This window comes from Lissotriton vulgaris, chromosome 2_1 (genome assembly GCF_964263255.1).
Source record: "Lissotriton vulgaris chromosome 2_1, aLisVul1.2, whole genome shotgun sequence".
Classification (NCBI taxonomy): domain Eukaryota; kingdom Metazoa; phylum Chordata; class Amphibia; order Caudata; family Salamandridae; genus Lissotriton; species Lissotriton vulgaris.
Window position 1 is genome coordinate 1833163798 of NC_141687.1, and position 24761 is coordinate 1833188558.

Genomic DNA, 24761 nt, shown 5'->3' on the forward strand with positions numbered 1-24761 from the left:
ACAAGCGAGTTCTGAAGCATTGTCACTTTTAAATTCACATGTATAATATTTAAGCTTTAGGCTTGTGTACTGCATGCATGGTGAAAAGAGAATAACTGAATACAGAACAGTTTCAAATAGCAGCAGCTGTGAAATAGCAGCAGCCAGATAAAAATATAGCCAATAGGTCTCGCCTTTGGGACCTTATAAGTGTTAAGCCGTGCAACAGTTGAATTTGTTGCACCAAGGATATTATGCTGGATAACTAAACACTTATAAGATCCCAAAGGCGAGACCTATTGGCTATGCCAATGCTTGTTCATTAAAGCAATCGAGTGACCAACATCGTGAAACAAGTACTGAGTGTAATATAGGGCAGCAACGAAAGAGGAAGAAGGCATGGCTGTTAAAAGAAATATTATTGTCAGCATATTGGTTTGTGCCTCGCCCCCACTCTGTCTGTCCAGTAAGGACAAGAAGGGTTCAGCCCTGTTTGCCTCCACCAGATCCCCACCCCCCTCAGTAGCTGGTGGCCTTATTAACAACAGCGCCTGGCCGGATGTTGATGGAATCCAGTTGGCACATATGGATTTCTTCAGATCATGCCTTTTAGGTCCCAGTTGCAGGCTTGTATTGTAGGACGCGTCCCATGGGCAGACAGCATTTCGAGAAGCAGCGGTCAGTCGAAGCTGGGAGAGTCATACAATGGGTCAATGGAACCTGACAGTGATTGATGCTCCGGTTTGTAGTCAGAGAGCACTAGACCAATTAATGATTCTCTCTTCCGTAGCTGTAAATTCATTAAAAAAAATCAAGTAATAAAAACGCATTGCTGAGAAAGTAAGTAATAAAAAACCCATTTAGAAAAAAAAACAAGAGAATAGAAATACCGTTTTTTTTTAAATAATAGAAAAAAAAATAAGAGCATTTAAAAAGTTTTTAAAAAACAGACCTTTTTAAAAAGAAAAACCAACTGTGGACCACATAGAGAATGTCATCTAGAGCTCTACATAGTGCTCATCCTTTAATAAAGCTCTATCAAACGACCAGGAGCTCTTCCTGCTGACTAATCTGTCTGATGGACAGATTAGTCAGCAGGGAGAGCTCCTGGTCGTTTGATGGAGCTTTATTAAATAATGAGCACTATGTAGAGCATATGAGTAGCTGGATTAATGCCTTTTGGGATATCAACAGGGGATTGCTTCCCCAGGGATGGTGTGGGAGGCATTTAAGGCGGCTATAAGAGGCGAGACCCTGAGCTACAGCCTACACAAGCAAAAACAGGAAGGTATTATTGTGAAAGAACTCTAAGGCGGTAGCGGTAGCAGAAGAGGAATTAATCTTAGCAATACAGCAAGGGACACCCCTAGAACAAATTCTCTTTAGAATCTTAGCGGCCAGAGCAGAGGCAGTCGGAAACATTGCTAGGAAAATAGCAACTAGTTACCTACTGAGGAAAGAATTTTGTCATGAGTTAAGTGAGAGGGTGGGACACACATTGGCTCAACGCACGCAGCACAAGGCTGCAGCAGGAGAAATAAGGGAAATTCTGGATAGTAGTGATACTATTATAACAGATTCTAACGGGATCCACAAGGTTTTTAGGGCATATTATGCTAAACTATACAAAGAAGACCAGCTAAGGGATGTAAGTGCAATCGAGGCTTATCGATGTATCTGCTACCGGCCTTTCTGAAGATGAGAAGGCAACACTGGAGCTCCCTATATCTTCTGAAGAACTGCAAGCGGCATTGAAGAATCTTCCTTCAGGCAAGGCTGTGGGCCCGATCAAGTGCCCCTAGAATTTTATAAAACCTTTCAAGCAAGTATAGGCGCAGATATGAGGGATATTATGTAGCAGGCGCAAGTGGGGGAAGTTGCGCCAAACTCTTGGGCAGGGGCAGAGATAGTGGTAATATTAAAAAAGGATAAACAATTGATACAGCCAGGTTCCTGTAGACCCATAACCCTTATAAATGCAGACGCCAACATTTATTCCAAGATACTAGCTTCAAGATTAGCCGGAGTTATAGAGGGATTGGTGAGCCCCACCCAGCATGGTTTTATACCAGGAAAGGGTACAGCACTGCACGTAAGACAGGTTATCACTCTCTTCGACGCTACAGAGGTCTCAGGGGACCCTATGGTGGTCTTACTCTTAGATGCAGAGAAGGCTTTTGATAGGGTCTACTGGGACTACCTCTGGGCCATTATGAAATGGAACGGCATCGGGGGGGGGGTTTATAGAAACTTTTCGGGCACTATACAGGGGTCCTACAGTCCGGCTTAGAATTAATAGAGGATTTACAGCACCCTTGTTAATTAAACGTGGGACCCGCCAAGGGTGTCCGTGCTCCCCGCTCCTCTTTGCTCTCTATATAGACCCACAGCTACGTAGACTGGAATTAAACAACAGAATTGCAGCATTTAGAACGATGGGGCGAGACTTTAAAACATTTGCATACGCCGACGATGTCGCAATTGTAACCCCAACGCCAGGTAGAGCTGTCGCAGAGATCGAGAGCGAGGCCCAGGCCTTCGGGCAGGTTTCAGGCTATGCCCTCAACAGGACCAAAACCCAGATAATTAAGAACAGCAGGGCAGTGTGCGAGGACGAGGGGGTGATTGATTCAGCTGTCTACCTTAGGGTCAAAATTTCGGCAGATCTAGACAAGGTAGTGGAAATAAGCATCGAGTAATTTTTGATGTGGACCTCAATTTTGTGGCACATGCGAATAAAGTAGCGGCAACAGCCCATCACAAATTGAGGTTGATTAGAAAAATCATCCCTTTCCTGCCGGATGCAGCTGCCAAAACATTGGTTAGCTCCTTAGTGCTATCGTCCCTTGATTATTGTAATGGACTATTTCTAAATGCCCAGATCAGGGTTACTAATAAGCTGCAGACAATACACAACACAGCAGCACGCTTGCTCTCTGGAATACCCAAGTTCTCACCTATATCAGATACCATCAAGAGATACCATTGGCTCACAATCCGTAATCGGATCAAATTTAAATCACTGTGTATAGTATATAAGACACTCCATGATCAAGGACCACATTACTTTAAGGATCAGCTGATACCTTACAAACCGGCTAGACAGCTTCGATCTGCCACTCTTAACCAATTAGTGGTCCCACGATCTAAAACAGTTTCGTGGGGTGATCGTCGCTTTTCAGTCGCTTCACCTAAATTATGGAATACCTTACCGCAGCACATCAGGACATCCCCTTCACTTTTGCAGTTTCGCAAAGGACTGAAGACTTGGCTTTTCGATCATTAATGAATGACTACCAATCTATATGAGCCTCTTGGGAAAATTAGGGACTTATCTAGCGCCGAGACGCCTACGGGTATTTGTTCGCGCTTAACAAATTGCAAAAATAAATAAATAAATAAATAAATCGAGACCATGATTGCTAAAACCAAGCGCGATCTCGACAGAATGCATAATTTACATGTATCACTAGTAGGACGTGCAAACGTGATTAAAATGATCTTTTTGCCTATGTTTCTGTACCTATTTAGGGCGATTCCACTTTTCTTCCAGACTAAATAGTTTGAGTTATTAGAACGAACACTCAATAGGTTCATATGGTCTCAAGGCAAGACAAGGAGAGTACTGCGGTTCATGACTCTCCCCAGGGACAGAGGGGGCTGGACAATTCCAGATTTTAAAATGTATTACTGTGCAGCGGCACTTAATACATGCAGGGGATGGTAGGAGGACCAGTAGGGAATACAAAAATAAAGGTTGGCTCTACAGAGGTATATGCATTACCTTTGGGTGAGGAAGCAGAGAACTATTTTCTCAAATGTGTTGATCATAGTTATTACAAAAGAACAAGATTTAAAATGCTCCAGGCGGTTGGTAAAATTTGGACAGCATTTTGTAAAAATTTGGATTGGGTAGGTTTACTTATTATACACATTATGCTGTGCTACTCCAGGGACACGTTGCTGGCCATTGGCCAGCGCCATAGGACCTGTGACGCTGCGCGGGTCGGGCCGTTGTGTGGCCCTTACTCATGTGTTTGTGGGATGTTGGATCTCCCCACTCCTTCAACATGTGTGAGTAATGACGCTGCCGCACCGGCAGACAGTGCTAGCCCATCTTTTAGTATTTGGAACCTGAATGTCAGGTCGATGGTCAAACACCATCAAGACATTTCCGACCTGATAGGCAAAGAGTCGCCGGATGTTTTCTGTCTGACGGAGACCTGGCTACAAGACGCTGATATGGCCGTTATCAACTTGGCCTTCCCGCCCGAGTACTCGGTGTACACTCTTAACCGAGCCTCTAGAGGGGGGGGGGTATAGCGCTTGCAGTTAAGTCATGCTACCCGTGCGTCTGGCAAGGGCAAAAAAATCACTGGCTGTGAAAGCGCGTTATTTAAGATCGCTATTACGCCCAACTTTGCTTTCTCGGGCCTTTTGATTTATCGCCCCCCTGGTAGCGATGTGGCCTTCAGGAAGGCCCTTCCCGATGCTATCAGCTCCTTGGCAGCTCGTTGCTCTAACTTCTCCATTCTTGGCGACTTAAACCTTCATTTTGACAATATGTCTATTCCAGCGGTATATAGCTCTGTCGCTGATCTTGAGGCTCTTCAGCTTGTTCAGATGGTGTCGCAGCCTACTCATGCAGGTGGTCACACCCTCGATCCTTTTTTCACCAATCTAGTGGAAGTTAGTGTCTCCACCCCATCTCCGCTGGCCTGGACCGATCACTACCTGGTGTGCATTCAGTGTCTCCTGTATGAGCCGCAACTCAAACCCATGGTGCGCTCTATTCCTAGACGGTGTTGGAACAAATTGAAACTTGAGGACTTTTGCCATCTTTTGTCCACCGACCCGCTAGGTCCAATTGAGACTGTGGATGAGGGCTACGATCGTTTTTGTGAGTGGGTGACTAGGGCTCTTGACTCCCTTATTCCGATAGTCTTGTGTAAAGGTGGGTCAAGGGACCCGAGTCCGTGGTACGATGATTCGCTGCGGGTGCTAAAAAGCACCTGTAGGCGCGCTGAGCGGGAATGGCGCAAAACTTATAACAGCGACAAAAAAGTTTTGTACTTGGCCACTGTAAAACTTTACCACCGTGCAGTTTGCAGAACCCGTGCGGCTTTTTACGCCTTGCAATTTCGCACCAGTACGAACCCCTCCAAAACTATTTTCAAGGCCCTGAAAGACCTTATTGCTAAAAAAGTGACTGCGACTCACCAGAGCTCTGTTGCACACTGTGAAACTTTGGCGGCTTTCTTTTTGGAAAAGGTTCACGCCATCTACAGAGCCTTTCCTTCGGTTGTACCTCCTGTTGGTAGACCTCTTAAGCCCCTAACTCTGGATGTTCTACATTCATTCCCGAGCTTAACATCGGAAAGTTTCAGTAAATTGGCCCAGCAGGTCAAGTCAGGGTCTCCGGCTGATCCTTTACGGCCAGCTCGGTTCAAAGATGTAGCATCCCACGGTCTCTTGCCGGTTTGCTCCTTGATTAACATCTCATTAGCATCCGGCATGGTTCCATTGAAGTAGAAACAGGCAGTGGTCAGGCCTATCCTCAAGAAACCATCTCTGGACATCGATAAGCCTGAGAACTACCGTCCAATTTCATTGGGGTATGACCATGGTGTCATATGCCGATGACACCCAGTTAGCGGTCACGATCAGCGGGGATGCGGAAGTGGATGCCCCCAGATTCCAGGAAGGACTTCGGGCGGTCGCCAGCTGGATGACGTCCAACTGTCTCCAGCTGAACGCAAGCAAGACGGAGGTTATGATCTTTGGCAAACAAACGGAACTCTGGGGAGACAGGTGGTGGCCGTCGGATTTGGGTCCTCCGCCAACCCCGGTCGCTGAGCTAAAAAACCTTGGGGTTTGGCTCGATTCAACTCTCACTTTTGTCTGCCATACCAAGCGCACGGCGGCCTGCTGTTTTGGTATTTTACGTGGACTACGGCCTGTACTCAAATTTTTTGATGCCACCACCAGGCAACTTGTGATTCAAGCAACCGTGATCTCTCGGCTTGATTACGCTAGCGTCCTTCTAGCAGGATTAAATCAATCGGAAATCACCCGTCTGCAGCGAGTCCAGAATGCTGCAGCGAGAGCTGTTGTGGGACTACCTAGATTTTGTCCAACTTCTAACACCTTGCGTACGCTGCATTGGCTACCGATTGCACAAAGGATCCAGTTCAAGGTCCTTTGTGTAGCCTACAAAATCCTCAAGGGATCCCCTGCTTTGATCCTTTCCAATCTTCTGTCCCGCTATGTCCCGGTCCGGGCCTTAAGATCTTCAGACCTAGAACTTGCGGTTGTTCCCCGCTTTAAGCGTTGCAGGGTAGGCGGCCGTTCTTTTCAAGTTCGCGCCACAGCGTTGTGGAACTCTCTTCCCCCTGCGACTCGCGCCCTTAGGGATCTGTTCTCTTTCCGCCGAGCTATAAAAACTTTTTTGTTTCCCTAAATTGTCCCTGCTCTGTTCGTTCCAGTTGTGTTATGCTGCTACCTTGTCGGGCGCCAGGACGCTCCTTCGCTGGAGCATCTGTGCGCCTAATAAATGTGCTTAACATAACATAACATAACACGTATGTTTGGGAATGTGTCCCTCCCAGGAGAAATATTTGCTGATACAGTAAAGGTTGAATGGGGAAGGAGGGGAATCCAGAAGCTGGGAGATATCATGGGGACGGATGGGATCCTCCAATTTACTGAGTTGCAGGCGACCTATGGGATTACAGAAGGACTTTTTTTTTTAAATACCTGCAGGTTCGGAGTGTCTTTTTGAATAAACAGGGAGGCCTGGTAGGGTTTGCTAAGAAAAAAATTCTTGAGGCCATAGAGAGGGGGCGGTTTGTTCCATTCGCAGATTTTACGCAGTGCTTCTGAACGCAAAAGCGGACAACCTGGAAAAATATAGTGTTAAATGGGTAGACAAGCTGGGGGTAGAGCAGGAATGCTTTCAGGAATCGCTCGGTCTAGGTTATACCATATTGTGTTAGGCTGGGCTGCAAGCTCAACACCATAAAACAGTTTATTCTTTATATCACACGCCGGCAAGGTTAGCGCAATGGGGGGGAACCACGGGGATTACCTGCCCATGGTGCGACTCCTCAGAAGCAGATATTGTGCATATATTTGTAGGCTGTCCCCAGCTCTATACACGCAGAAGCGACATAGAAAATTTCCTGTTGAGATCCCTGGGTATTAAGATCACAATTACCCCAGCCTGGATTATTCTGGGGGTCAGTGGGGACTCTGAGCAGACACCTGAAGCTTATGTCTTATTTATGGCAATGGCCGTCTTGCGGATGTGTATAACAAGAGCTTGGTTGGATAGAGCCCCTCCAACTCTACATCAGTGGTTGGCTTGCTTACTTGCCACATTTAACCTAGAAAAGGGAATATATGCTAAAAAAGGCAAAAGGGGGAGATTGCTAGGGACGCGAATTTGGGAGCCTATTCAGAAATGGAAAGAACATGTTAAAAATCCCCATGAATGTTCATAAATGTCTGTAATGTTTATAAATTATTATTCTTGATCTATCTCCCACCCTCCTCTCTCTCTCTCTTTTCTCTCCTCTATTACGTTTCTTTGCCCTCTGCTCTCCCTTCTTGCCCAGGCAATCATTGTGTTTTTTCCTTTTTCTTTTACTAATTATGATCAAGGGATGCTGTTTGTATATGCTAGTAACATGATTAAGATTGTACTGTAATTAACAGAAATTTGAATATGGCTGTGCTGTAACACCAAAAAATATTTATAAACAAAAAAAAAGAGAATGTCATCTAGAGGACATATTTTAAAATTGAAGTGAAAAACGAAGTAAGGATACAGAGGTATATGGAGGCTGGGTAGGGAAATTGTTAAGAGGCTAAATGGGGATAGGGAAAGAGCCTCCATAGAAAAAAAGAACAGGGAATGGGCAATACGCTAATTTTACAAATGGGTGAAAGAGCTGTTGAGGAATACACCCACTTCCCTCCCCACCCCCAAAAAGAGTATAAACAGAGGGAAGAAGGAAAAGAAATGAGGGAGAGATTAAAAAAAGAAGCTTTCCTCATGCTTGTAGAATTGTGAGCTGAAATTCAAAGTATTGACTTCGGCACTTTTTGTTTTCTAAAAGCTTTAGCACGCCATACTGAAACGGTATTTTTTATGCAACGTTATGGTTGTCCCATTCAAAGATGGGGTTACATTGCTCTGGACACCACATACTCTCAGTACGACCTGTTACAGCTCTTACACCTGGTGCAGCTTGATGTGCATTATGAAAAAGAAGTTATTATTACTACATATTTACGTGAACCATTGACACTGTGTTGCTTTTGAAACAGCTGTGTATTGAACCTGTTTAGCGATCAAAGGCCACTCCGAGTGAGAAGAGAATTACTGATAACCCTCAAAATTGTGCTGTGTTTTTAAATGCATGGCTGGCACTTCAATCATGCGTTTCCTGGCCCGTGAGTGGTGCGTGCATGCACGCGCAGCCTGCTCTTTTTGGAAGCATATACTCGTGCTTGGGCGCGCCAATGCTCGCTCCAGCAAGGTGGATTCCGCCACAAGCATGAGTATCTGCTTCCAGAAAGAGCAGAGCAACGGCTAAAGGTCCTCCTAGGCAGTGAATGCGCGCTGCGTAGGCGAGACCTAAAAAGGATATTTTGGAATTAATTTACAACAGCATTGGGAGGCGACACAAATAGACAGTCATGAAGCGTGGAATGTGGCCTGCACTCACATCTGGTAGAAAAGTCGTGCTTTCACTTCAGGCTCTAAACATAAATGCAAAACAAAGTAATTATAAAGTAAAAACAAAAGGACTAGCACTGAAGGGGACTATCTTGTGTGCAGATGTGCTCATTATGAAAGAGAAAAATACAGTCACTCATAGTGAAGTTACATAGTGGCCCACTGTCCCATGCTGTATGCTGTTGTGAGTGGAAATAAAATGTGAATGACACAACAAGAGGCCGTTGGATGAAGAGAGTCAGCTATATTCTACATATAATCTTAGAAAAGTCAAACGGTTTTGGTTAACACCAGATCTAAAACGTTTTGTGGATGTCTGCTGTCAGTTTTGAGGGCTGCCCACCAACTTTCAACAATTTTTATTTAAAAAAATAAATAAATCTTAAAGTATTTTCTCCAATGGTGTGGGGGAAATCTTTTTTTGTCAATCACAATTTGCAGTGAATGACAGAATAAAGAAAATCAGAACATCCATCATCAACAGGGCGGGCAATGTAATCCCCTCACTTATGTTTTGCCCTTCTCTAAATGATGCAGGCCGACAAACAGTTTGGCAAGCAAGCTGCTTTGTTGCATTCACATCTCGTAGAAAGGTCCTGCTTTCACTTCAGTCTCTATACACAAATGCAACACTAAAGTAATAATAAAGTAAAAATATACACACTTGCACTGAAGGGAACTATCTTGTGTAGGGAAGTGCTCATTGTTAAAGAGCAAATACAGTCACTCAGAGTGAAAATAACCAGTAGCTCATTACCCAAATGCGTTATGCTGTAGTGTGTGGAAGCAAAATGTGATTGACAAAACAACTAACCAATGGATGAAGAGAGGCCGCTGAAGCCCCTTTAAGTTTAATATATTATGCATGTAATTTTAGTAAAATCAAAAGGGTTTTGGTAACACCAGACCTAAAACGTTTTGTGGATATTTGTTCTCAGTTTTGAGGGCTGCCTACCAACTTTTTCCTTTTTTTGTTTTTTCAAAACAAATTCAAAAAGTGTTTTCTCCAGAGTGCGGGAGTAAAAAAAATGTATTTCTGGCACTAACAGGTTTTGTTTTTGCAGTGAGGGACAGAAAAAAGAACATCAGGATGCCCATTCTAAATAGGACTGGCAATGTACTCCCCTTTACTTATGTTTTGCCCATCTCTAAATGATGCAGATTGACCAATATTTTGGCAAACAAGAAACTTTGTTGCATTTCTGACAGACTACCCATGCTGACAGACTCAAAATCAGGCTCTAAATCTTTCCTGTAATGACCTACAGCATGCAGAAAATAAGCATAAGTATTGACTTGCTCTTAATTGTGGTTCTTTAAAAACAAAAACAGATCAGAATGAAAAGCCAGTTCTTGTTTATGTGAAACTGGAGCTGTACTTATTCTCACTGACCTGCCTTTCGCCTTAGCTTCTAGCTCTGGCAGTAGGCATTATAACATCATTCCTCAACTATAATAATGTATTATAGTTAAACAGATAAATAATTTCTTTATCACAGGTGATTAGAGAGGTTACAACCCAACTGTACCAAGATAATCAGAGACAGGCTATAATACAGTAGCTTAGGCCAAGTGGAAGGTGAAGTGGGGAAAGAGGGGCCAATAGGAAGAGGGGGCAGTTAAGGGTTGAAGGGGCAGAGTTGCTGAAAGTTACAAGCAAGAGTTTAATAAGGAGATCAAATCTGAATGAAATGATGATAGTCTTAGACTTAGAGGCACATGGCTATTTAATATGGTGCAGCAGTCGGTCTTCAGGCTTGGAACGAGTCTGAGGAGAAACCGAACAAGTGCCAGGAGATTGTGGATATGCAGAAAAGAAGGAGGGCATGGACAGGGCTGAGATAAATGGATGGCAGCGAAAGCCTAAGGTATTGGTGCCTTGTGGGCAAGCTTAGTGTAGTAGAGCGGAGTGGAAAAGGGAAAGAGAAATGTGTTCAAAAGGAATTAGTGCGAACTATGAGGGAAGCAGTGCGATTATGCGGAGGAGGGAGCTTTGTGTTATGGAAACAGACTTTGGGTAGGGGAAACTGAAGGAACCAGGAGAATTTGCAGCTGCAAGTATAGAAGAAAAAGATAGCGTTTGGAAAAATGAGTGTTTGGCAAAATGAAAGCTGTATGTAAGGTTTTGGCAGAACTGTATTGTGCCCTGACTGTGCAGTAGACACATGCAAGTGGAGTTACTGAAGCGAGGCCCTTGGAGACATTGAAGGTCTGGGTTTTGTTGAGTCTGGCCTGCCCCAGCAAGGAGTCATCTCCGAAGAGTGAGAGAGGCTTTGATGGATCTGATGTGGGTAAGGAAGGCTGGGGTATGATCAGAATTCCCATGCCAAGTCATGCATTGGAGAGTGGATAGAGGGTTGGGATATTCTCTTGTCACTGACGGGTGCGGTTGATTTTACCCAAGGTGGGACTGCAGGCAGATGGAAAGGAAATGAGGGAAAGTGAGGGGGAAAAGTTCTAATAGGGTTATTTAGAGTTCCGCAGATAGGGCACTCCGACACAAATATGACACAGTACCCTGAAAATCATGCAGATACTTCTGCCAGCGATGTCCCCTATGGCTCTGCTGACGAAAACTTTAATATAACGGTATGACTGACTTTGGGCTGTCAGTTTAAGTACTTTAGACTTTCCGCCCTATTTAGGATGGACAGCCTGATTTTCCATTCCGGTGCCACGAGGAAAAAAAGCCTTTTCGAAAATGAAAAATAAAAATGACCCTTACATTCTGGGAAACATTTCTGAGAGTGTCAGAGCCATATTTTTGTTTTTTGTTTTTTTGAGTTTGTTTTTGAGGCATTAAAAAAGGTTTGGTGAGTGGCTGCCTGATATATGGAGGACACTCTGGAAACTTACAGTACCTTCAGAGCATCCGCCGTGGCTGCAGCTCATCTGGAGGCACAGAGGTCTCCCCAGAGAGGCTGGGAGCTATAAATAGCAGGCGGTGGTCTGCCAGGACAGCAGAATGCATGCCTCCGCGTGCCTGGAGGAATGGAGTACAGTCTGTAAACTCTAAGTGACCCAAAAGTCCAGGTGAAGTGGAGATGGTGATCAAAGCATCAAGTTCAAGGTTCAGGAAGAAGTCACCAGAATGATAGAAGTGTTTGAGGGAGGGACTGTCTGAAACAAGATCACGCTCCTCAGAGGACTTCCAAACCGAACGGATACAATAGCACGATGCTTAGGAAAGAGGAGGACTGAGGCCACAAGTTGGAGATTTTTGTTCTTTCCTTCAGTTCCGGATACTTGCTATATTTGAATTTTGAATTCACCACGTTGAATACTTTGATGTTTAATTTGAGCTCACTGTGTAAACTCATGTTTGACTTCAGGCTATTAATAGTAATATTAGAAAGAAATGTATTTAGGTGTGTGCTGCTGCTGCAGAATTGAGAACATTATGTTATAGAATCTGGTAACGTGAACACTACTCATTGGGTGGGCCTGGGCACTGCCCCGCACTTCGTTTACCCCCCTCTCCTTTATTTCCAGGTGGGTGTACTCCAGTACGGCGAGGAGGTGGTGCACGAATTCCACCTGAACGATTTCCGCTCCGTGAAAGAAGTGGTTGAAGCCGCCAAGAACATTGAGCAGCGAGGAGGCACCGAAACCCGCACCGCGCTGGGCATAGAAACGGCACGGTAAGGCCTTTTGGGGGCCAGGACTGCCTGGTCACTGGTGTTGGGGTCTGCACTAGGGCCAAGACCAGGAGAGGGCAGAACAAGCAAGCCCCCCGCCTTCACAAGGGTACACGTGTAAAAGTAAACAGTCCTCAATCTCCCTTATAATATTTAGGGACAAACACCAGTCGACTAGACTAAAGAGATTTCTTTCAATATCTGCTGGGTTCTCCCTTGAAATGCATAGAATTCCTTTGCTCCATACATTATTTTATCATCATACTAAAAATTATTATGCTGCCAAGGTGCCCATCATACATCTAATTCATGTTTCCTGGTATTGTCAGTTCTAAGGTGCATAGACAATATATAAGACCAGAACACCCATTTAATGAAGTGCACAAATATTTGTATTTTGGTGACACAAAGCCAAGATATTCCCTTAAAAGGTGGGTTTGGTTTCTACCACAGCTACGGAGCCCTATGCAACAGTCCATGAACACAGCAAACTCCGCAGGGCCCATAGCACCCATAACATTTTATGTGGCTTTGCAATTTATTTATTATTTTCAAACAGTCAACACTCCAGACCAGACGCTTCATCATTCCTGTGCCATAGAAAATGTCCCTCATATATACTGTGCAAGCAGGCTGTTTCTATACCTGAGAATAAACACATCACAGCAATGGACAAGTGCTAACTTGCTGTGGAAGATAGCCACCTGAGAAACTGTACCAGGTAATATATTATGAGAGTTCATGTACTGGAGAAAATCCTATTAAAATGTTTGCCCCAAAAAACATGATGTTCATTAGAGTTTGTGCCACAGAGAATAAGAGTGATACGATTAAAGGTATTTCAGGTCTCATAGTTACTGCCCACACCTTATTTATCATTGAGCATATTGGTTTAGAGAACAAAAACATGACACACACATCATGCTCCTCACTGGAATTAGCAGCTCAGTGACCAAAACATCTGTGAGAGGTATTGTGAGGAATTGGGTTGCTGGTTGAGGGGGTGTGAGCCCTTCTCGAGCATCTGTTGCAATCCTTGGCAGGATACTACAATAATCACTAAATCAACCTGTGCTTAACCCTCTGGTAGCGTGGCATAAAAGCAGTCAGGCTTAACTTATACGCAATGTGTAAACACTATTAAAGTGAAAACACAATGCAAGAAAAATCGCACACCAATTTAAAAAAATAGAGTAAAGTGTAATTAATTATTTGACAGCAAAAGACAAAAATCCAATCATTAGAACCTAATATATACAATATCAAAGATTTAAATAAATATAGCACCTAAAAACATAAAGCGCCAATCGTCAAGGCCAGGATAAAGTCACAAATTCAGGCCGACCGCGATGGAGCCAGATACAGTGACCAGCTTAGTCTTGCTGTAAAAGTTACCATCTCAAAGTCAGGTGCTAAGAGTCCAGTTCACAGTGGATGAGGCTGCGAGTAGCAGCGAGAGTGTCCTGGATCGTCGTCAACGTAGCGTAAGAAGAAGACAAGCTGGGCGTCAAAAATTGTCATCTCTGTATTGCGAAGATCCTGTTGTACATCGCAGACAATTGTTGATGGAGCTTTGTTTTGGGGGTCACTGCGGGCTGTCGATGCTGTAATGTGAAGTGCAGATCTTGCGTTGCCTGTCGTTGTTGGTAGCCGCTATAGTGCGAAGAGTCAGGTGCAAGCTTTTAAAAGGAAGAAGGTTCTGGAGCGTTCCCCCACAGAAGTGTCTGGAATTTCTAGCTGTCCTGTCCTGGTCCCAGGATCTCACAAAAGGCTCATGTAAAGTATTTGTGTGGGCGTTGAGACAGTGTCTTTGAAGAGCAAGTTGGGTTGTACACAGCTCCACCCCTCCCATCCTGTCGGGACAGCCTATCCTGCCAACACCTAGTCCCCCTATCTTGTGGCTGTCAGTGACCTAAACTCTGACTTTACCATAAAAAAAATATATATATTAGTAATGCATAAATATAGTATATATGTATCTACATATATTAACTATGGGTGGTCGCCAGTAGGTAGTTATAGTTAGGACCTAGTTTCCATAGGAAGAGTCTTTTTTGTTTTGCCAATATCTTTGGCGCAGTTTGACAAATCTTCACAAACGTTTAAAAGCTAATACAACGCTCACTTCAGATACTGTCTTGAAAGTTTTGGGGTGATTCATCATGCGGGGGGGCTGAGAAAAAGAGGAGGAGCCTAAACACATTTTCCCCATGTTAAATCCCATGGGGATTTTGAACACAACTACAGCCCAAACCACTGGACAGAATTACACAAAGTTTTGCAGCAAGCTAGCTTTTGGTCCAGAAAGCGACCTTTTTGTGGTTTGGTGTAAATCCTTTCAGTAGTTTTAGAGATATTAAACTAAAACAAATTTGTATATTTCACTCACCTTTATTTTTCCTCTTTCTGCTTTCATAACTCCTGCCAAGCAAAACTACACAGCTATATACTGAAGGTGGGCACCTCGGGAGAAAACAGGAAACAGCCCTTTGGAGTTGCAGTCCACAGGGCCATTATTGGCTCCAGCAGGAGGATTGTGTGCCCCCCTCCTTCAATTGGCATGTGCCGGCCCTGGGAAGATGGTGGTCCCTGGGGCTGAATTTAGCCTATAAAGGAGGCCACTTGACCGACCTCCCTCTTTTATAAATTGTATAGACCTCGGGGAGGTGGGGGACTCAGGGGACCGGGGGTCCGCACAACCCCTCTTTAAATACTATATTTTAGCCCAGGGACGGTGGTGCTCTCACGGAATTAAAACAGCCCCAGGAGGGTGGTCTGCATGGCCTCCTCCATCTTAAAAATAAAGCCCTGATGAAGTGGTGGCCCCAGGGCTCCCTTGATTTTGTGGAAGGGAGTTTTTGCGGCCCCTCTCGATTACAATCATAAAGCCCCGGGGAGGTGGTTTTCCCTAGGGCTCAATAGAGCCCCGGTTAGAAATAGGATCCAGTTTAAGGCTTTAGTGCTGGCCTATCGAGCTTTCCATGATACGGGAGCCATGTACCTGAGAAGGAGGATCCAACGCTATCATCCTCAACGGGTCCTAAGGTCCTCTGGACATTCCCTCGTGCTGATTCCGAAGTTTGCCCGCTCTTGGATAGGGGGACGTTCCTTTCAGGTTTTAGCAGCATGCCTGTGGAACGACCTGCCTTTGCATCTTAGACAGGCCCCGGATTTGCTGTTTTTCAGGAGACAATTAAAAACATGGTTGTTCCAGCAATGGCATTCGGGTTGGAGTGGTTGAGCCTTTTTCTGTTATAGCTTTGGTGGTTTTAGCGCCGGGACACTACTTGTGAGTAGCTGTGCGCTTTATAAATACCTATTTTCATTTCATTTCATTTCAGGAGTGGGGGCACTGTGTCCCCCTCCTTTTCACCACATGCCCCCGGGGGCTATATTATGAACAATCAAAGCAGATCTCACTTGATTTTTTTTTATCTGTGCCTAATTTGCGATTTTCAGCAAAATGTTTTACAAAAATGCTTGTACCAAGTTTTAGGGCGTGAGCACAATCACTTTAGCAGTAGTTAGCATGGTGAAGTGCACAGAGTCCTAAGGCCGACAAAAACAAATTCAGCAAAATAGGAGGAGAGAAGGCAAAACGTCAGGTTTAAGACCAATCTAAGGATGATAGGTTTAACAGGTATTATTAACCCATAAATATATTGATAAGAGTTACTGGCTGAGAGAACAGGGGCACCAGACAGGCCCGTCAGTTAATGGTATCTATACAAATTACTAAGTGATAGACCATGCCTATGAGAGCGTGTACCCCAGGGAACAAACAAATACAAGTTATGGACCCATAAGATCACTGTCAGAGTTCATGGCCCAGAGAACATGAGAATCAAAGTTCCAGGCCTAGAGAACATGCCCATCTCAGAAAACTGACCCAAAGAAATTGCTGATTAGTTACTAAGTCAGAGAACTTTCTTACGAGAGGTACTGGCCCAGAGCACATGGCATGAGAGTTATAGCTGAAAGAACAAGCCTTCAGAGCCATGACCTCTGAAATATGCGTGTTGTTTTACTGAGTTCTAGTGCCAAATAGATTCCAGCTTGTATGATGGAATCCTTTAAGACCTTTTCTAGTCCCCCAAAGCGTGAACCCAGAATAAGATTGTCACATAGGCAGGCGCGGGAAAACCTCCTCTCCGTTCAGGCTCTGTGTTGAGATGATGGTTGCAAGGCTTCTACTGAAGTGCTTGCAAGCTTCTCAGACTATAACTGAGACCTTCTTGGTCCTGGAAATCCTTGATAGTTGATATCCTTTGCTCTTGAAAGACTTAGATCCTCTCAAGACATTTATTTTCAGCCTTGTACATGAACTACTTGATAGGTCAAAAATAGTTTTGCAAATGAGGAAGTCAGTCCAGATCTCACAAATCACACATCTTAGCACCTGACATAAATTCAGCAGCAGCATTCAACACCAACTTCAGGCATGCTAGAGTCGATTTCCTGAATCCAGCCGCAGTAGCATTTGACAATGTCATGCTATGTGGGACCAGAGGCTGAAATACAGTTGTGAAACCTGTCGGAGGTAGAAAGGTGATTACTTCCTCTGCTGCAATGGAATTGGGGGTAAGCTGGCCTCAGAACCACTCTGGCATGGGGGACCAGGTTCATAACAATGCGTCAGTAATAGACCCACCACCCACTCGCTGAGTGCGACTACAGTGGGTTAGGCACTAATTATTTCCTGGCTACTAACTACATGCATTCTTACTAATTCCTGAGCTTCACTTCTGTGAGTTAAACTTTAAAAAGGGAAACATTAAGGCTGAAAGCTGGAGAGAAACACATTCAACAGAACACATGTATGTGCAAAATAATGTAAGAAAATGCATACACATTTCGGTACCCAAGATTATGTTTTAAAGAAGAACAATTTATAGGTTGGAAATCGGGTGTGTAAAGCATTATTTTTCTTGCAGCTATATCCGGGTTTTATGCAGTAGTCCTCAGGCTCATATCTATAAGTGGCTCTTCCTGCAGGCCTTGCTGGGCCTCTTTTGCTTGTACAGAGAGGATGTACATGACTATCCCTCTGGATGCGGAATGTGCACAGGTGGAGGAAACAAGGTGAAGGTACTACACTGCTTACAGTGGCGGCTCTGCCATTATGGCAGAGGAGAGTCATCGCCCCCCCCCCTTCCCTGCTGGAAGCCAGCAGAGGTAAATACATAAATAAAATGATAATAACACGTTTTTATTATTATTTTATTTTGCGTCCTGCAGGCTGCCTGGCAGTCGAGCCGAGGGAGGGGCGGGGACAGCCACAGTGACGCTGCAGCACAAGGGAGGATGTGGAGTGGTGAGCACTGCTAAATGCGCATGATGGTTTGGCCAGCCCCAGAGGGCCGGCCAAACAGTCATGCGCACTTACCCTTTCTCCACCTCGCTGTATTGTACAGCTGGGTAGAGAAACCAACATAGGCTCCCAGTCAACGTCTGAGCACCGAACCGAGGCACTAAGACCAATCCCAGCATTGCTCACATGCTGGGAATAGTATCCCCACAATGTGGGCAGAGCTGGGATTGGGAGCTGGGCGCCTGCAGGAGGATCGGGAGGAAGGAGGCCGCTCCCGGAGCAGGTAAGTGCAATTTAATTTATTTTTTCCTTGTTTTTTATTTGTGTTCCCCCTGCCCCGCCCCACCACTTCACAGTACGAGCAGGCACTCCTGACTGCTAAGTATGTAAGCAGAGTGGGAGCTTTTGTGGAAACTGTAGGTTGAAGGGTGGTCTAGTGGTGATAAAAGCGGTCTTGACGCCTTCACCTTAATATGCACCATCTTTTAGAGCATGAATGTGGGCTCAATTGTAGTGTATGCAAGTGGGAGTAATTGTGAGTTGGCTCTAGATATCCCTGTATATGAAGTCACCTGCTCTGCTCTCTGTCCCTCATAATGTAGTACCAAGATCCTGTAGGGTCAGTGTCTGTCTTGTCTTTCCAGCTCAGAGGCTTTCCAGAAAGGAGGAAGGAAGGGAGCCAAGAAGGTGATGATAGTGATAACAGATGGAGAGTCGCACGACAGCCCGGACCTAGATAAAGTGATTGAGAACTGCGAGAAGGAAAACATCACTCGCTATGCCGTTGCAGTAAGTTATTCTCTTGCATCTTAGCACTTGAAGGGTGGCATCGAACAGTGCTTAATGGGTGGCAGAAGAGTGGGGTTGATAGGAGATAGTATGCTGAGTAAAGCATGTGGATACATGGGAGATACATCTAATAATGCATCTGACAACAAGGCCTAATAGTTCAATAGACTATCTCTAGAGAGAAAGTGGGCTTGAACTGGTGAGTTGGTTCTGAAAAGCTTGGCCTTAGCCTTATATTCTATTCTGTTCCATTCACAGGACTTTTTTTTTTGGTAATGCTGGAATCGAGCTTCCCGGTCTATGTGTGAAAAGAATCAGTCTTATTCATTTTCTTTGTCTGACTGGGTTTTGATTCATTAGATTGTGCATTCTTTATGTTTTGTTGGTGAAAATATGCTTAGCCTGGTGTATACTTCTGCAATATACCAAGGCCTTCCAGTTAAGCATGGAGCCAGTGTTAGTATAGAGAGGCCTGCTGGAATGGAATATGCTTTGTTTCTAGCAGAAGACACTTTTGTTCCCATCAACATTTCAGCATACATCATACTTGATTGAATTCGTTGCTGTGGAGCTGATCTCTTCGTGCTCTGGGAGAGTTAGGCTTGTTCTTGGCGGTTATGTGCTCATGATCCCAGTAAGATCTGTTTTGAGACGGGTCCTTTTGATTCTGACTTCTTGAAGTCATGACTAAAAGAAATGTTGCCTTTTATGCGCCTCGGCTTAGTATCTCTGTTTTCTTTGTCCTGCTGCAGACCCTATCATACAAGGCTGCCCTGCTTTCAATGCTGCCTGTGTTTCTGTCTTCACAGTGATGATGGTCCATTTGAAAATGCCATTGATCCTGTGATTAACATTTGAGTTGGTATCGCACCATCTAATGTAATCGATCAAAATGTTTATTTCGGGTTCACAGATCCATAAAACCAACAATAAAAAGATAAAACAATGAGTTAAAACAATAAATACCGACAGCACATAATCAAAAGAATGTCACGGCCACTGAAAATAAATGTACAATAAACAGGGAAACCCCAACAGAAATATAACAGCAGGTAGGATGGACAGAAAAAAGTAGACTATTAAAAGTTAGCGCTTACATATTTGCACATTGCGCAAATGGATAAACCAAGCGGCATGGAGATATTTCGTCATCACAACAACAATTACTTTACTCATAGGCCTATCAGCGGTTAAAACGTATGTGTTCCGTGGGTTGCACTGTCTAGCCTTGTATACCCTGCTGACCCCACTACACCTAACTGTAATAGAGGGCAGACAAAGAGATACAGCTTATCACTCACAGATTATCACTCAAAGGTAAAGAGAGGCATGCTTTGGCTTTGTTTAGTTCCTGTAAATAAGAGATATTCATGCATTGTAAAAATGGCAGATGTGTTGTTCTGTCCCATATTTACACAAGTAACAATTTAAATACCACTATTGTGAATTATTTTTGTCGGAACGCTATAGAATGACAAAAAGTCATTTGTGTGTAAATCAATATGTAGGATGTGTTACATAAGACAGTGAGGGTTACAGGGTCCAGGAACCACACGTCTTTCATAGCTCACAGTGCTATACTAAATGGATTACAATTTATGAACGGTCAGTAACAAAAGGATCTCCATGTTAACCACGTACCCACCTACATAAATACAAATCTGTCACCTGCGTTAGGACATATTAACCCTCTATGCTACTTTGATTAAAAACTGGGACTAAAAAAAACACAGATCTCTCCAGCAAATACGTTATGCTCCAGAGTTACCTTACCATTATTATTCCCTGATATTTAGATGGCACACTAAGATCTCTGCAGCAGGTGCCCTAATCCCATAAGATATTTTAAAATGCAGACTTTGCAACCAATTAAGCAGAACAGATGTATTGCCACATTTCTTCTTCTTGTCATTTTCTTGACGGAAGGGTTTTAAAAAACAAGTTGAGGTCCGGATTTTGCGTAGGTGTTGCGTCACTTTTTGGGCACAACCCTGATGCAAAATCCCATTTGTTAAATATTATAGATGCACTCAAAGTAGTCCTGCAAAGCATATTTGTGAGGTCTTAAGACCTGATGTCACTTCTTGTGATGCCACTTCCTGGGAGGTCACTTCCTGGGATGTCACGGGTAGTGATAACACTTCCTATAATGCCACCTGCGGTAATGTCTGCACTGTGATGTCACACGCCATGATGTCACACGCCATGATATCACTTGCATACTGCCAAACTTGGGAAGTGCCCCGACTTTTACATTTTTTTTAGGACTTGTGCCCTGAGTATGACTGCACGCAATGACGCACAGCTGCATAACATTCGGTGCAATGCACACGCTGCAACCCCTCTAACTCAGCTGCTCTAGTTAGCGCTGCTCAGTAAATTCATGTGTGTGCTGTTGATACTTTCGAGGTACCTATACTAGCGCAGAAAAGCTGTTAAACTGTGCCCTTTAATAATAGAAAGTGAAAGACGAAGGTACAATGCTTCAACAACTTGCTTTTCTCGGCAGAGTGATAATACAACACAAAATCATGTTTTTTAGGTCGAGTTTACTCGAACCTATTGCTGCTAACCCAGAAAATTCCTTTCCTAACAGGCGGATTCGGCGGATTTTGGACAGTGCACGAGAGAGTCACATGACTCCTCGTGAACGAGCATGCCCAGCCTTCCCACTGCCAGCAGCATTTCTCCACGGCCGCCAGGCCACATCAAAGGCTTCCCCAGCACTGCCCCGCCCATCAATCACCCTCCCACGCCAGCAGCTCTTCCCGCTCCGACCCCTGCTCTCCGCCCCCTGCTGCATCAAAGACTTTTTTACCCCGAAGGTTCCCATATGCTCGAGAGCTTGTTTAAGCTTGTAAGCTAAACGTGAAAAGGCACTCCCCCAGGACACTTTTATTTAGTCCAGCGCGAGTTCCTGTCTTCCTAACTTATCTCTCTACAATTTGTAGCGTCCAGCTACAATAAACACACACACTTATGGTTGCCTTATAACTGGAACTTTATTTATCATGTCTTATCCATACCCTGTCCCTACACTAACTAACTCTTTCCTGTGTCCACTCCTCCTCTTCCTCTGGTCCCCTAGCTCCTCCCACTCTCAACTACTGGTGTGCTAACTTCACAACATCTCCCCCTTTTGTGACAAAACAAACGAGACATACTGACTTCTTAGTCCATCTCCTCGATCAGTCTCCTGGGTGGACGAACGTCACGATGAGGTCGTGGCGACTTGGCTCTCGGACTATTAGTGCTCAGTGTCTCAGTGATCGGAGCAATGTTCTCATGATCATTTGAATGTAGTTCTTCCACTCTGGGATTGTCCATTTCACTCGTCATGGTTCTTGAGGTATCTGGTGGCAGTTTCTTAAAGTGCAAGATGTTTCTCGTGACTCGCCGCTGCTCAGACTCCGCGGTCACCATAGTTCCTTTTCTTCTTGTGACCACCAATGGTTCGTCTTTGAAAGGACAGTCGGTCTTTTTCTGCGTCTCTTGCTTGACGACAACATGGTCCCCTTCATGTAATGATAATGACCTCGCTCTTCTCCGGTGGTCTGCGTAAGCCTTCATTTTTCCTTTGTTGCGTTCGTCAGTGGCTCTTATTTCACGCGGCTCTTTTGCAGATGATGATGCTTCCAAGGCTCCATCCCACGTTGGAATGCGATTCCTCATGGGACGCCCCAGCATAAGAGTCGCCGGGCATTGGCCAGTCGTTGCGTGAGGAGTTGTACGATAGGCTCGAAGTACTTCATTGAGTGCTGTTTGCAGGTCCCTCCCTTCCGCGGTAGCATGTTGGAAGGTCTTTTTGAGTGTGGCCATGAATCTCTCAATTGTCCCATTTGCCTGTGGCCAGAGGGGTGTAATCCTGCGATGGTGAAAGTCTAGGTGTTTCGCAAAAGCTGCAAAGTCATTTCCGTTGAACGGAGGCCCATTATCTGATTTAACTATTTTGGGAACCCCCCACGTTGCAAAGACCTCATCGAGTACTTTGAGAGTACTGGCAGTGTTAGTGGACGGCACAAAGTAGGCAATGGGGTATCTGGAATACTCATCGATGATGGCCAGTACATATTTGCCCGATGACAGGGGTCCATAAAAGTCTATGGCGATTTCTTGCCACACACCACTGGGTAGGGTGGTCATCTGTAATGGTGCCGGAGGATCGCTCTTGCTAGTGAGTTGACAGAGATGACAATCCTTCAGGGTGGCTTCGACCAGGTGATCGAGGAATGGAAACCACACTCGTTCCCGTAGTGCTCTTTTGGTTGACACGATTCCCCGATGCCCTTCATGTGCCAGAGCAATCACTCCTTGTCTCAGTTTGGTGGGAATTACAATCCTCTGATCTCGCAACAGTATGCCATCAGTTGTGACCGACAGCTCACCACTCACGTGCCGGAAGGCTTGCATTTCACGCTGGGTCGAGGGGTCGGCAGTATCATCCTGAGAATCGTATCTCCATCGATTGTTGCGGACTCTGTGGATGACTTTCTGCATGATGGCGTCCTGTGCTGTACTTTCTCGAATGGTCTCCATGGGTACGGCTGGCGGTAGAGCTTGATCTGTTACAAAATCAATGTACTCTTCTGCGATGGAGGACTTGGAAGCTGACGATGGAAGGGGGTGCCGGGACATGTAGTCCGCAGGATTTTCAGACTTCCCTGGTTTGTGAATTATGGTGAACGTATATTCCTGTAATCGTAGGCCCCACCTTTCAATCCTCGGGGGCATCTTAGATCTTGGATTTCCATAGATAGTGATGAGAGCCTGATGGTCTGTAATTAAAGTGAAATGTTTGCCATAAATGAAAACATGAAAATGTTCACATGCCCACACTACAGCTAGGCTCTCCTTTTCGGGCTGGGAGTATGCCCGTTCTGGGTCAGTCAGACTGCGACTTGCGTAGGCAATGATGCGGCGTTGATCCGAATCATTCTCGTACTGTGCCAGGATCGCTCCAAGCCCCACGGGGCTGGCATCGACAGTTATTTCAGTCTTTCGCTTTGGGTTGAAATATGACAGATGGTCCGCTGATTCCACCGCTTTCTTGATTTCTTTGAATGCCTACTCACACTGGGGAGTCCATTCAAATGACTGACCCTGTTTGGTCAGCATGCGGAGGGGATGGCTGATTGTGGCGTAGTCCCTAATATAACGAGCACAATAGCTGGCCATTCCAAGGAACGACCTGAGTTCGCTGACATCTTGGGGACTCTTGGTGTTGTTTAAGGTCACAATTTTGTCAGGGTCAGGTTTCATGCCGGCTCCAGAGAAGATATGACCAAAGAATTACAGCGTGGTCTGGTGAAATTCGCATTTTTCTTTGTTCAGAGTCAGGTTTGCTGCCAGTAGGGCATGGCAGACACGATTAAGTGCGATGTCGTGTTCTCGAACGTCAGAACCATAGACGAGGATGTCATCGCTATAGTTGAGCCTGTTAGGAATGTTTTGAATGACTTGCCGAATTGTTCCTTGAAATATTTCGGCCGCTGAGGAGACTCCGAAGCTTAGTCTTTTATATCTGAACAACCCCAGGTGGGTTGCAAAGGTGGTGATGTATCTGGACCCTACTTCTAGTTCCAATTGATGGTACCCTTTATTCAAATCTAATTTTGAAAACACGGTGGCTCCATTAAGCGCTTCGATCATGTCGCTCAAATGTGGCCCCGGGTGTCGTTCTCTTTCTATTGCAGTGTTGGGCAGGCGCATGTCCACACAGAGTCTGACTTTGTTGGCCGTGCCCTTCTTTGGGACGATAACGACTGGTGATACCCAGGGAGTCGGGCCGCCCGTGCGCTCGATGATGTCCGCAGCTAACAAGTCTTGGAGTTCTTCCTCAACAGCAGTCTGTAGATGGAATGGTACCCGTCGAGGGTGTTGGGCGACAGGCCTGACTTGTTCATTGATATGTAATCGTACCTGACAGTCTCTCAATTTGCCCAATCCCTGAAACAATCCGGGAAACTGGCGAGTCACATCTTGGTGGTCGCTGACCTTGAAAAGGATTTCGACCAGGTGAAGCCGTTCAGCGGTTGGTAGGCTCAGAAGACAGTCTGCTTCGGGGCCCTTGATAACATGGATGACCGCTGATATAGTTGTGTTGTCGTGTGTCAGGGTCGTCGAGAACTTCCCCAGGCAGGGGAGTGGCTTCTTGGCCATCCACGTGAAAACCCTCACCGGTGCAAATGTCAGAGGAGGTCGTTGACTCATTCTTTCATATTCGGTAACTGGAATGTAGTTTAGGGATGCACCAGAGTCTAGCACAAACTTTGTGTCGTGATTTCCAACTTTGATATCCAGC

General features: G+C 45.0%; 1 protein-coding gene across 4 annotated transcripts in view; it reads left to right on the top strand.

Moving 5' to 3' along the window:
* The window catches only part of ITGA11 (integrin subunit alpha 11), a 592938-nt gene that overhangs the window by 255871 nt on the left and 312306 nt on the right, over window positions 1-24761 (top strand). For all 4 annotated transcript variants that reach the window (XM_086957973.1, XM_086957974.1, XM_086957976.1 and 1 more), the window contains 2 exons: window positions 12215-12363; window positions 18316-18460. In XM_086957973.1, coding sequence (XP_086814099.1) covers window positions 12215-12363; window positions 18316-18460 — 294 coding nt within the window. The remainder of the gene's footprint in view (window positions 1-12214; window positions 12364-18315; window positions 18461-24761) is intronic.